The following is a 14,881-nucleotide window of genomic DNA, read 5'->3' on the forward strand; positions in this document are numbered from 1 at the left end:
ATTAAAGCTCCTTAACCTTTTGAGGTTCATTCATCACTAGTTTTTTATAATGACCACTAATGAGAGAAAAGTAAAACTAATCTTAGATTTCATGGGCAAGGAAACAGCTGGAACTTCTTTCAGCACTCTCTCCACTTATGAGCAAGTCCAACCATTGCCCACAATATCTAAGTCTGGCCACCTGCTGCTATTGCAGTACCCTCTTCTCCACTTCCTCCTTTGGTGTTGTTTCCATGGAGCAGAAAACCAGGAAGTGGAACTGATAGACAACCTTTGAATTTTTTTTTTAATATGCAACTTTTGATTTTTCTTTCAGTACTTGTATTGAAGGAAAGTGGACTTGCACAAATCTTACCTGTCCAGGTATGTGTAAAGGATCTGAGGTCAGATATCTCATAACTTCAAAAATGTTATTTTATAATAGCCAACAGTTACTTAAGGCCAAATTCTGTCCAGAGCATAGCGAGCACAGGGCGCAGTCCTCTAGTTTAGCTAAATAATGGTCTTCGCAGTACATTAGTTTAGCATCATTATAGGCAGGGCTGGTCCCACCATCTTTAATTTATGTTGATCAACACTTTCCATTATAAAAAGTCATAGTTTTGACCACATAAAGCACATTATTATATTTGTTTCATTGTTAATCTCTTGCTTTGGAGCAAAAATTTGAAATAAGGCAGTAGGGATTGTCCTGGTGTCAGAGATTTTAATTTTTCTTTAATGAAAGAAAAAAAACCCCAAATTTGTGAAACAGATAATCTTATCTTAATGCTGGTGTTTAATGTTTGAATGCTTGACTTTACAACCTCAGGGGGCCTTTAACACAATTTTTTGTGTAGAATAATATATAAAGTAATAAAAATAATCAAGAAACCAAGTTTTACACATCCAGTTATTCACTTGTCTTACAGTTTTCTGCAATGCTCGCCACTCTGGTATTGAACTTACAGTTAACAGCCTGACAAATTCGTAGAGCAGTCATTCAATATTCACAGTCTTAGTTTGCGGTAGATCCCATGAGAATTTCTAAGATCAAATGTTCATATTCTACCTGCTTTTTTACAAGGGGGATGGTTAATGCATTCCTCGTCACTAACACTTGATCTGAAGAAGTGGGTTGTGCCCAAAAAAGCTCATGATACCATCTACATGTTTTGTTAGGGTATGTCTACACTACCCCCCTAGTTCGAACTAGGGGGGGTAATGTAGTCATACGGAGTTGCAAATGAAGCCCGGGATTTGAATTTCCCGGGCTTCATTTGCATAAAGCCAGCCGGTGCCATTTTTAAATGCCGGCTAGTTCGGACTGCGTGCCGCGCGGCTACACGCGGCACGAACTAGCTAGTTCGGATTAGGCTTCCTAATCCGAACTAGCTGTACACCTCGTTCCACTAGCCGGCATTTAAAAATGGTGCCGGCCAACTTTATGCAAATGAAGCCCGGGAAATTCAAATCCCGGGCTTCATTTGCAACTCCGTATGACTACATTACCCCCCCTAGTTCGAACTAGGGGGGTAGTGTAGACATACCCTTAGTCTTTATGGTGCTGCAAGACTATTAATTGTTTTTTAAGTTTTTCTGATTATAGACTAGCTCGGCTACCCCTCTGAAGCTTACTAATACTTGAGTACAGTACATAAATTACATTGTTAATCAGTCATTAAAGTTGTTCGATCCATACCAGAGCATTTGAATCTTACAGCAATAACAAAAGTTGTAGAGTATTTACAAGATACACTTTTGCTATGTAATAAAGGACTTTATCTTTTTATTTTTTTTTCTAAATATCAGCTGAATGCTCTGTCTCAGGAGACATTAACTTCATGACATTTGATGGACGCAAATACACTTTCCAAGCTCCATGCCAATATATTCTGGCAAAAAGCCACAGATCTGGCAAGTTTACAGTGTCTCTACAAAATGCTCCTTGTGGACAGGTAAGGCTTCGTGCTTTCTAATTACATCTTATATCTTTCTATTTTCTGTTACTGGAGTCAGAAAAATGTATTCGGTATGGAAAAAAAAATCCAAAACCAACTGCAGTGTAAAATTTAAAAAATTAGACTGTAGCAATGATTTTCTTTTTTTTTTAATTTTAAAGGCATTAAAATAGATTTTTTTAGGTGGATTAGCAAGAAAGACTCATATTTCTGGTCTAGAGAAAGGAAGAACTAGACCTTGATCCAGGAACCATTAATGTTAGTCAAAAGCCTCCTACTGATTTTAATGGATATTGGATCCGGCCCTGGATGAGGGGGAAAAATAGAAAAGATAAGCTTACTCTGGAAACTAGATGTTGGTATCTGATTTTCTTGGATGCTTCTGGGTGTGGTGGGCTCTTCTCTCTCTGTGTTTGCTATAAGGACATAGCATACATAACATATTGGTAATAGTGTTTGGTAACCAATTTCAGTGCTTTTGGTAAGGGCTTCTTATTTTGTGTTCTTCCTGTGGTGTTTGGAAAAGCTGCATAAAGTTTAGGGTGTACTTGCCGACAGTAACAGGTACAAAATTTCTGAGATTAGAAACTGAAGTGCTGGCTACCTGCTCTGAGAGTAAAACAGGTTAAACTTTGTGTCCTGGCCAAATTCCAACTTGGGTAATTACATTCTGAGTCCGATTATGATCACACATAACTAGTTTAAATGAGTGGCAACTCTGCTGATTCCTCTGAAATTTATGTAAATTGCAGACTTTATTATTATTTGCTATTTGTATTCTGATAGTTCCCCTAATGTGCTGGCGCTGTCCAACGACAGTCATTTAACCTCAAAACTTACAGTCCTCTGGATTTTCCCCTAAGTAACTTTGAATGAGATCAAAATCAGATCCTCTGTGCTCTGTTTCCCTCCATAACTCTATTTATTTATAGTATTCTTCTTCACTTTCTATTTGAAACTGATCATGAGTGGTGTGGAGAGGGTGAATAAAGAAAAGTTATTCATTAATTCCCATAATATAAGGACTAGAGGACACCAAATGAAATTAATGGGTAGCAGGTTTAAAACTAATAAGCAGAAGTTCTTCTTCACACAACATGTAGTCAACCTGTGGAACTCCTTGCCACAGGAGGCTGTGAAGGCTAGAACTATAACAGAGTTTAAAGAGAAGCTAGATAAATTCATGGAGGTTAGGTCCATAAAAGGCTATTAGCCAAGGGGTAGGAATGGCCTCTGTTTGCTTTATCATTGTCTTCGGTCCACTCCCTCCGGGGCACCTGGTGCTGGTCACTGTCGGCAGACGGGCTACTGGGCTAGATGGACCTTTGGTCTGACCCAGTATGGCCATTCTTGTGTTCTTATGTAAGTTACTACAACTTAAGCTCTATATTGAGAGTGGGGAGTGTATTGGGACATAAAAAGAAACTTATAACACATGCTCCCCAGCAAGGTACAAAAGCTGAGGCAATTTAGGCCAGTTTATGCTATTTTGGCTAGAGGGAGATGCTTTTTAAATATGCTGCCAATACACAATGAAGGTCTTGGTTCATGTTTCTGTTATGAAAACATGCAAGATGCTTATTATGGACCTTATTCTTCCCTAGTTTGCTTCTGTGCAACATAAAGAAGAACTTGGGCCTTTCTTGCTTTGGTGGCTTTCTGCTTCTTCTGCATTGTAATGTGATCATAATGTTGATGTGTCTAGTCCTCTGGGGTAATCCTCAGATTGCATACAGTCATTCTACCATCACCCTCTTCTTGATCTCAGGCACTGGGGTGGCGGCATCTAATTTATCTCTGTGCTCTGATGTTTTCAAGGTCCCAGAATAACATTTTGGGGCAGTAAGCATCCAGGTATAACCTGGAGCATCCATCAGGCCATTCTGGGATATGTTGGGATCCACAACCACAAACAAGATCAGGATCACTGTCACGTAGTTCATGAAGTCTTGTGCTGAATCCAGATCAAAGGATATGTCTCCATGAGTCCAAAATGGGCATTAATCTATTGCAGGTATAAGTGAGCAGAGAGGTTCTGAAATTATAGGCCAGTGGAAAATCAGGGCATATGTGGTATAAATCAAGAGTAACTTTTCACTGAAGTTAATCCAGACACCATCAGAGTAAAGATGTGAAGGATCTATTAAGCTGGTTAAATATGTGACCACTGCTTGACAGATAAACTGTTTTATACCTAGAGAACATCCATCATCTATTTCTCTCATAAGAAATAAATCTGAATAGGGAATCCAAAATATGTATGTTATAGATGCTCTTATTTCTCAGTGGCTGAGACTTTCGGTTCTTTTTTTTAATGTTACATTTTTTTTTACTGATCAGTCCCATCACATTCAAACAGATTAAAAAATGAAGAAAGAAAATACCTGTAGAGATTCCAGCCCTTTGAATCACAAAGACACCAGTCATCTAGCGCCATAGAGCTGGTGACATAAATAGTCATCAGGCAACAAGTGGTTTCAGAATGATGTGAAATTTTGTTTAAGCACTTTTTGGAAAAAGAATCAGGAAACTGATCAGCACAGCTTAACCTTATCTGAGTTTCAAGTGACAACATCACCGGCTTTGTAGTTTGTATGATGAGGGATTCTGAATATAAGAATTTTTGTTAAGTGTCTAGTGGGAAAGAAAGCAGTTCATGTGAAAACTCCTGCTGATAGTTGGCTGAGGGAAAGTTATGAAAGAAACAATTCACTGAGACAGAGAATTATTGTCAGGTAAAATTTCTTCTATAGAATCTTTGGTGGAGATTGCAAAGTTTCTGCAGAACAATGTTCGATAGTTAATAAATATTAACTCATTACATGGCTATCGTTTGTTATACATAGAAGCTGGTAGGTATTATTTGCAAGCTTAGGGCCAACTGCTCAGCCAGTCTCTGATAATATACCCAATGATTTTGTGGTACAGCCATTTTCATGTGAAACATTATGAATTTATTTTCACCAATAAGAAGAGCCATCCTGGGTCAGATCAATGGACCAACTAGCTCAGGATCCAGTTTTCTGAGAATGGCCAATGCCAGGTGTCTCAGAGGGTAAGTCTACACTACAAAGTTAATTCGAACTAACGGATGTTAGTTCGAATGAACTTTCATAGGCGCTACACTAGGGCTCCGCTAGTTCGAACTTAATTCGAACTAGCGGAGCGCTTAGTTCGAACTAGGTAAACCTCATTGCACGAGGACTAAGCCTAGTTCGAACTTACTAGTTGGAATTAAGGGGTGTGTAGCCCCTTAATTCGAACTAGTGGGAGGCTAGCCCTCCCCAGCTTTCCCTGGTGGCCACTCTGGGCACCACCAGGAAAACTTGTATGCCTCCCTCCCGGCCCCGGAGCCCTTAAAGGGGCACGGGCTGGCTACGGTGCCCATGCCGGGTGCAAGCCTGCCAGCACCCAGCCAGCAGACCCTGCACCTGGCACACCATGAGCCAGTCACCCGATGCCCCCCAGCCCTCCGCCTCTTCCTGGGACCAGGCTGGCGGCTCTCGGGAGCCTGGCCAGGACCGCAAGAGGCGGGCACCCGCCTGGTCTAGTGCAGACATCGTGGACCTCCTCCACGAACTCCGCACTAGGCACAGGAAAGTGGCCGTCTAGGGCAGGAGAGCTGCCAGCCTGGCCACCCAGGAGCAGGTTTGCATGAAAATCAAGATGGTCCACTGAGACCCCCGACCCTGAGCCCTGAGCTTAGAATGGCCGTACTGGGTCAGACCAAAGGTCCATCTAGTCCAGTAGCCTGTCTGCCGATAGCAGCCAACCCTAGATACCCTGGAGGGGATGGACCAAAGACAGTGACCAAGCCATTTGTTTCGTGCCATCTATCTCCAGCCTTCCACAAACTTTGGGCAGGGACACCATTTCTACCCCCTGGCTAATACCACTCCATGGACCCAACCTCCATGACTTGATCTAACTTCTCTTTAACCTCTGTTCTAGTTCTAGCTTTCACAGCCTCCTCCAGCAAGGAGTTCCACAGGTTGACTCTTTGCTTTGTGAAGAAGAACTTTCTGTTACTAGTTTGAAGCCTGCTACCCATTCCTTTCCTTTGGTGTCCTCTAGTCCTTCTATTATGGAAACTAATGGAGAACTTTTCTTTATGCACCCTCTCCACACCACTCATGCTTTTATAGACCTCTATCCTGTCCCCCCTCCGTCTCCTCTTCTCTAAGCTGAAAAGTCCCAGTCTCTTTAGCCTCTCTTCATATGAGACCTGTTCCAAACCCCTGATCATTTTAGTTGCCCTGCCCTCTCCCAGCCTCTCTCTTCCCCTCTCCCACCTCCTTTTCCCAGTCTCCCCCAGTTTTGTTCAATAAAGAGAGATTATATTTTTGAACACACGTTTTCTTTATTTTGTACATCAGGAAGTGGGGCTAGAGAAGGGTAAGTGGAAGGAGGTGAGGGAGGAATGGGGTACGCGCCCCCGATGGGGAGGACTGGGCTGGCTCTGCGGGCTTCTCGGGGTGGAAGTTCTCCTGCAGCCCCCCGATTGCTCCCTCCTCCTGGATGGCAGCCTGTGGCAAGTGCAGCCGGGGTGATGGCCGAGTGCTGTGATGTTCCATGTGTGGGCACTCAGGGCACTCCAAGCCAGGACTGCTTTGCAAGCGGGGAACCCTGAGAACTGTCTGTCCGGGGTGGGGGTCGGGTCCCTTTAAGCACAGCCCTCGGCTAGCCTGAGACAGCAGCTCCATGCTCTAAATCCTCATCTGATGACCTGCCGGCACTGCTTCCGGCCATCCTTAACCTCTGTTCAGGGTCCACTCTGTGTGGACATGCTAGTTCGAATTAGCAAAACGCTAATTCGAACTAGTTTTTAAGTCTAGCTGCGCTAATTCGAATTAGCTTAGTTCGAATTAGCGCTGTAGTGTAGACATACCCAGAGGGATTAATAGAAAAGGGAATCATTAAGAAATCCATCCCCTGTCATCTATTTCCAGCCTCCGGCAATCAGAGGCGATGAACACCCAGAACATGTTGATGCATTCCTGAGCATCTTGGGTAATAGTTATTAATGGACCTATCCTCCATGCACTTACCCAATTCTTTTTAAAACCCAGTTATATATTTGGCCTTCACAATATCCCCCTGGCAATGAGTTCTGTTGGTTGGATGTGCATTGTGTAAAGAAGTACTTCCTTTTGTTTGTTTTAAATCTGATACCTATTAATTTCATTAGGTAGCCCTAGGTTCTTGTGTTATGTAAGGGGAGTAAGCTACTTGGTCATGCAATGCATTAACTTGTCTTAATAAAAAAAAGTTTAAAAGTAGGAAGAGAGAATTCTCAAAGATCAAAACAGTATAATTTTAAAGGGAGAGACTGCTTGCTTTTACTGCATCAACTTTAACTATCACTGAAACACACTTACCCGGTACCAGTACTACACTAGCAGGAATATTCCATTCATTTCTTTCCACCGGTAGTTTTCTGCACTGCAAAGCTCTATTCTTTCAAGGCAGAATGTTTAACACACATTGTTTTCAAATTGCTTCTTTGCTCTGTTTACAATCATGGCCCCTGCAGTGAGCTCTGTATGGGTGGGCTTAGTAACCAGCAGAATTCCATTGAAGTGCGAGGATCTAAGTCAGGGTGGGCAAAAAGTGGCCCAGGGGCCAGACATGGTTTGCCAGGGTTAGCCCCTGGCAGGCCACCAGTTGTTTTATCTCTGCATCCACAAGCATGGCCGCTCACTGCATCCATTGACCACAGTTCGCTGTTCCCAGCCAATGGGAGCTGCGGGGAAGCAGTATTCTGGCCCTCACCTGCAGCTCCCATTGGACAGAATGGCAAACCACAGCCAATGGAAGCTGTGGGTGACTCTGCCTGCAGATGTGCAGATAAATAAAGCGTCTGGTAGCCCCCAAGAGGGTAACCCTGATGAACCGTATCCGGCCCGCTGGCTGCTTATTGCCCATCACTGATCTAGTTGCAAGTTGGATTGTAAGAAGGTGATATGTGTGTTGAGTTACACATTTACAGCTGAACAAACAGTAAATGGCAAATCATAACTTGAGCTACGTCTAGACTACATCCCTTTCGAACGAGGGATGTAAATGAGGAAGATCGAAAGTGCAAATGAAGTGGGGATTTAAATATCGTGCACTTCATTTGCATAATCATGTCACACCGGTCTTTCGAAAAAGGGTATTTCGAAAATAAAACTGCAGTCTAGTTCTTTTGAAAAAGGGTTTTTTTTCAAAAGAACCATGTCTAGACTGCAGTTTCACTTTCAAAATACCCTTTTTCGAAAGACCTCTGTGACACGGTTATGCAAATGAAGCGTGGGAAATTCAAATCCCTGCTTCATTTGCACTTTCAATGGGGCTCATTTACATCCCTCTTTCGACAGAGGGATGTAGTCTAGACAAGCCCTTTTATGAATTAAGCCTCTTTTTCTGCTCGTTGAGACTGTATCATTATGCCAGATTTTTTAATTTGAAATAATTTGATAAAGCTTTTGCTGCTATTTGTGAATTCTGGATATGTCACAAAGAATTAATGATGATAATTCAATACTTGATATTGAGGGTTCTAGTCCTATTGGTTAGTTTAATTGTCACATAAGCAACATGGCATTGTGTCAGTTTCTTGATTGGATGATAGTTACTCTTATAAACAAGAGGGAAGAAGCCTGTGAAGAAGCCTGTCAGGCTTTTACATAACATGTAAAAATACTGAAGTGTGCGTGGAAAGCCAGCCTTTACATGCACCGGCATCTAGTTTGCTTTTTCAGAGGCATGGTTTTGGGTGTGCAGATGTATGTCCAGCATAAGTCTCTACTACAAGATTTACTTGGCATTGTTCAGGTGCTTCAGAGCTGTGGCTGTGGGGTAGGGATGTGAATGGTTCACTGTTTACTAGTAAGCATCACCCTGCTCCAGGAGGCTGCTCCAGCCCTGTGGGACCTGCGGCAGATGGAGGGTGCTCCAACCCTGCTAGAGCAGACCCCATCCTTAGTGCTCCTGGGCTGGGCCTGCCACGGTTGGGTGCTACTCAGATGAGGCTGGTTCAGTCCCCATCTGCCCCCGTTTAATCAGTTAACCACTTAAACATAATGTTTAACCAATTAACCCATTAATTAAATGGGATTATACATATCCTTAGTGTGGGGGGTGCAGGAGTCAGGGCAGGGGCTTGGGGATGTGGGAGGGCTGGGGTTTCAAACATCTCTCTTTGGTGTTGTGTTCTGTTGCAGAAGACATTTCTATGAAAATTCATGCATGATGATACATTAAGAAAAAAATTAACAAACATGTCAGAGTTTACACTGGGGGACAGTGGCATCTGTGGGGTGCAACTTCCCTTCCTGTTTAAATGGGTGGGGAAGGCACAAAATCTCAGTTCTGCTGATCCCAGTACACCCCATGCAGTTCACTGAGTCAGTGCAGAGAGTGAAATAATCTGTGCTCACAAAAGGGGTGATATAAATTACTGACAAGCAGCAGAACCAAACTGAGATCTTTTCCATTCCCTTCCGTTCCCTTTTCCAATGCAACATTGGCCCCTACAGTACATTTTCTAGGGTTTTATCTGGTTACAAAAGTACCAGTTGCCGAATTTTATTCCAACAAGTCTGTTAGTTCTGTTTGACTTATCAAGCATTTCTTTCTCCTTTCCCAATGTTGTGTCTTTGAATAGGAGGCTAACTGGGTTCAGCTATTCACAAAGACAGAGGTACTTGTCTGGAAGCTCTAATAGCTATTGAATCATCTGTGTGGATTGTTGCCAAGTTATTTAGCACATGTGTCTGTAACTGTGATACACTGGAAAAATTCAGTGTTCAGTGAATCTTGAACTCATATTGCCTTCCACCTGTTTGGTGTAGTATCTAGTTGTAGTTTACCCTCCTGTAATATAAAACATGCTGGAATATGAAGTGCCTCAATACTTGATTGAGGTAACAAGTGGTTTCACTACTTGCTTTAGGGTTTTTCTTACACCATCTAGTTTCTTCATCTGGCTATGTTTCTTTGTACGAACTTTATAAAATGCGGGCCAGGTAGGTTTTGCATGTCTAGTTTGAATCATGGGAATCTTTCACACTGCAAAGGCCATTGCTAACAAGCCACAGGTGTACACTGCATGAGCATAGAACTACCTCCTTTCGACCGTATTTATGCCAAAAGCACATATTTTGAAGTCCAAAATGAAAGGCTGCACGTCTGGGAAAGGTTTTCTGACTATCCATCCATACTACAGCTCCAAAACAGCTTATCAGAAACCCTGAAAACCCTGTGACCAAATAAAAAAATTATTTTTAATAAATCCTGACCAGTTACAAAATTGCACAATAGAATTTTGAGAACAATGTTCAGTAAATAATTTACTTGATGAATTTTGCCTATTTTTTCTCTTCACAAAGAATTCATGAGCTGCTTACAATGTAGTCATCTTTATTAGTTATTTTAAAATTTTGTGTAATTTTTTTCATGGAATAATTATTGGTCTTTCAATTTCAGAGCACTTATTTTACTGCAGCTTAAGTATGAACTTTGAACAGTGTTGGTTCATTTTCTCCTTTACGGCACATGGCATGTTTCTATTCCTTGCTTAGATTTAACACAATTCTCTGAATCAAGATTCTGCTGCAGACCCCTATCGGTTACTTACAATGCAAAGGCTAATTATTTAGATCTATTGGTGCCTTTTTATATCATTAATCTCATAAAACTAGGTGACTGTGCAACAAAATGACTAAAGAATTTTAATGCTGATAAATGCAAAGTAATACACATTGGAAAACATAATCCAATTATACATACAAAGTGATGGGGACTAAATTAGCTATTACCATTCAAGAGAGAGATCTTAGAGTGATTATGGATAGTTCTCTGAAAACATCCATTCAATATGTAGCAGCAATCAGAAAAGCAAACAGAATGTTAAGAATCATTTAAAAAGGGATAGAGAATAAGATAGAGACTTATTGTCTCTGTATAAATCTATGGTACACCCACATCTTGAATACTGCATACAGATGTGGTTGTCTCATCTCAAAAAAAGATGTCTTAGTACTGGAAAAAGTTCAGAAAAGATAAACAAAAATGATTAGGAGTTTGGAATGGCTGCCATATGAAGAAAGATAAAAAGACTGGGACTTTTCATCTTAGAAAAGAGTAGATTAAGGGAGGATATGATATAGGTCTATAAAATCATGACTGGTGTGGAGAAAGTGAATAGGGAAAAGTTATTTATTTGTTCCCATAACACTAGGAGTCACCAAATGAAATTAATATGTAGCAGGTTTAAAATAAACAAAAGGAAGTATTTCTTCACTCTATGCAGAATCAAAATGTGGAACTCCTTGCCAAAGGATGTTGTGAAGACCAGGTCTTTACATGGCTCAAAAAGAACTAGATATATTCATGGAGGATAGCTCAATCAATGGCTATTAGCCAGGATGGCTAGGAATGATGTCCCTACCCTCTGTTTATCAGAGTCTAGGAATGGGTGACAGAGTGGGATTGCTTGATGATTACCTGTTCAACTCTCCTGGAGTTACCAGGAGTTGATTAGATTGTTTTAGAATAATTTTTTTGGTTCCTTCCTTTGATGTAAGATTTAGGCGAGGTCTACACTACACCTGGAAGGTCTGGTTAGGGAACGCAACATCAGTTATGTAAAATACGTAGCTGAAGTCATCTTACCTTAAGCTGAGGTTGGCACCATCTTCACAGAGGGAAGCTGATGGGAGCAAATGTTTCTTTCAGCTTCCCTTACTCCTCACCAATGCCAGGAGTACTGGCATTGGCTGGAGCTACCCTCAGTGTTTGATTTATGGGTCTTACCTAGACCCGCTAAATTGAATTCTAGAAGAATGAGCTCTGGCATGGCAAGTGAAGATGTGCCCTTAACAAGTGTTCATAAGGAACTAATACAATTCCCAGGTATTCTCCTATCTGAAGTCCTGGCTATGTCATTCTTATCACTGCCTTAGTTCAGTAAGCATGTGGTTGGATATAGTGGCACAGTTGGCATGTGTCAGCCAAGTGCTGTTGCCTGTGAATCTGCAGAGTGGTTCTGAGATTAATTTTAACCTGTTAGATAAGAGGATTGCTTGTATAACATGGCAAATAGGGTAGGCCAATGGATTTCAGATCTCTTGCCTGGGCAAGAGTGAGTGCAAATATACTTTAAAATCACGTACACCATGGACCATCTTTTTATATGTATCCTCTATTATTGTTACTTTCAAAAGCATTCTAGGTTCAAAGTTGTTTTTAAACATTTTAATATGAAAAAAAGCATTTAAATTTAAATGGAACGATTGACTCAAATTGTTTCTTTGCATTATAATATGATAATGTAATTTTATTTACAAGCATCAACTTTCAGTTACATTTTTCTGAAAATAAATGAGTCTGATCTAAAGTCTACTGAAGTTACTATAATGTCCCATTGATTGCAAAGGACTCTGTATCAGGCCCTATAAAAAGATTTTCCTATAGTTGTTTTTCTGTCTCATACTTTTGAGTTTTATTTGTCTAGCATGTTAGAAGTGTGTTTAAACATCTATACTTAAATATCTCATTACTAATTTTGTTTTGAATTGAACTTTGAAATTATGTACAGTATTTGACACATACATTTCTCTATAGAAAATACAATTGAAAATTATTTACAATTTTCCTTTCTACATACTTCTGTCTTAACATTTAACCCAACTCAAAATGTTTCTCTTACTCCTATTTGCAGAACCAAGATGGATCATGTATCCAATCAGTCAGTCTTATTCTTAATCAGGATCCCAAGAGGCAAGTGACTCTGACTCATTCAGGAGATGTTTTGATATATGATCAGTACAAAATTAGCCTGCCCTATTCGGATGGTAAGGAATAATAAATACCTAAGTAAATAATGCATAGCAAGCACCAAAGCAGTACTTTAAAAACCATGTGTATGAATTATGTTTTTGCCTTTTGGCACATTGCTAATTCCCCATAGGATGGCATCCATTGGTGTTTCACTAACTAATTGTCATGGTATTTCATGCCTTGATTAATTTTTAGTACTATGCCAGAAGCCTTTCACATGAAGATAAAGTATACTGTACCAGTGGCAGGCCCAAAGTCTATCATTCAGACTACAAGGGTCTTTAATTGTGTCCTATAAGCAAAATTCTCCCCAGTCTTCATTATGTGTCTTAATTCTGACTTGTCTCCTTACTTACACAGAACACATAGCAATATTAGTGGGAATTCTAGCTCTCCTTTACATAGCATATGGCTGCTGAAACCCAGCAGAGGAGTTTTGTCTTAAGTTTGGGTTTTGTATTTTCTTGCCTCAATCCAGTGCATTTTTAATATATTGCATATTAAATCAAAGCCCCATCCTGTAAGAATCTCTGTGACTTCAGTGAGAGCCTAAGGGCACTCAGCATCTTGCAGGATCAGGGTTCATGGGAATTGTCCAAAATGTCTATGCTTCATGCAGTAGACTGCCGCTGTTATGATGATGTCACCTGCATACAGCTGATTATCTGAAAAAAATGTATTTTTAAAACTATTTGATGCTACTTACTCTTTATGAAGTTGCCAGTGATCCTTTGATGTGTTTTTACAAAACTTGAGAGACTGTATCAAGCTCATGAGACAGTAAAAGCCATCCTATCCTCATATGATAAATCACTGTTGCTCTTTTAGATTCAGAATATGGAAAATATAAGTGACATAAAATAAAATTCATTATTGAAAGTAGGACTAGGTTCTTAACAAATTTTCATTTTCTTTCAACTTACCTTTTTTCCCCCTCTTACCTTCCCCACCAGATTATTTTGAAATAAGGAAGCTCTCCTCTGTGTTTTTGCAAATAAAGTCTCGCATTGGACTACAGATACTGTATGACAGGCAGGGGCTAAGGCTCTATCTTCAAGTTGATGACCGATGGAAGGATGATACTGTGGGCCTTTGTGGAACCTTCAATGAGAACATGCAGGATGACTTTTTGTATGGCCGATTACATTATTTTTTTCATATGTGTAGAGTGGTATAGAAAATATACATGCTGAAGTTTCTTGGACAGATACCAATAATTTGACTTCATATTTCCCCTTCTTCTCCCTCAGAATTCTGGAACTGAGAAGTTGGTTTTGGTTTTCTAGAAGGGGAAACCTTTAAGACACTATAAACCACATTGATGTTCATGTCTTTTGTAATGAAAATAATCATATAAAATTCATTAGAATATAAACAAATCCTAGTACGGATTGCACCTTTATAAACCAGAACTCTCTGGTCTGGTTCCAGGATCAAAGAGACCCCACATGCTGTGGGAGATGGGGGGGCTGGTGTGATGTGTGGGGTGGGGGAGTGGGAGCCTGTGTGCAGCTCAGCAGGGCTGTGGGGACTGTGAGCTGGCACATGGCTCAGCTGGGTTGTGGGGGAACCATGAGAGGGGGCAAGGCAGGGACTGGGGTTGGCAGGAGGTGGGCCAGAAATGACCTCCCCTGGTCTGGCAAAATCCATGATTCAGGACCAGTCAGGTCCCAAGGGTACCGGACCGGGGAGGTCCAACCGGTAGTTCCTAGGCGTACTTTATTTGGAATCTTGTGCCTGAAAATGTCTCTCTCCTGAAGGACTTTCTTCTGCTTCCTTGTGAGCCTTTTCTTATCTCTTTTCAGATCCTTCTCCCACTACCATTCTAATCTCCTTTCTCCAACAGAGTCCCCATTGTGCTGAGTTTTGCAGCCCAGCAGTAGATTTCAAAATGAATTTGCCTGTTGTTTGATCTTCCCTCTGCTGTGAATGCCTTAGAGTTGCATGAGCCTCCCAGTGAAACATAGTAAAATCTGGTCAGTTTTGCTCTGAAGTCAGTGTGTAGTTTTGCAGACCCAGCACAGTGAAGTGTCTTCAGGATGAAGAAACAGTCTACTGAGCAGGGAGAAAATGAAGGGAAAAGAATAAGGAGAGGGTCAACTGAACAGAAAGGGGTA

At 41.0% G+C, this 14,881-nt stretch overlaps 1 protein-coding gene across 1 annotated transcript in view; it reads left to right on the plus strand.

The window, feature by feature from the left end:
• The window catches only part of OTOG (otogelin), a 177,817-nt gene that overhangs the window by 37,058 nt on the left and 125,878 nt on the right, over positions 1–14,881 (plus strand). The window contains exons 14-17 of the mRNA XM_075928087.2: positions 317–363; positions 1,792–1,937; positions 12,646–12,778; positions 13,718–13,895. Coding sequence (XP_075784202.2) covers positions 317–363; positions 1,792–1,937; positions 12,646–12,778; positions 13,718–13,895 — 504 coding nt within the window. The remainder of the gene's footprint in view (positions 1–316; positions 364–1,791; positions 1,938–12,645; positions 12,779–13,717; positions 13,896–14,881) is intronic.

The sequence above is a fragment of the Pelodiscus sinensis genome, chromosome 5 (genome assembly GCF_052426305.1).
Source record: "Pelodiscus sinensis isolate ZL-2025 chromosome 5, ASM5242630v1, whole genome shotgun sequence".
Lineage (NCBI taxonomy): Eukaryota > Metazoa > Chordata > Testudines > Trionychidae > Pelodiscus > Pelodiscus sinensis.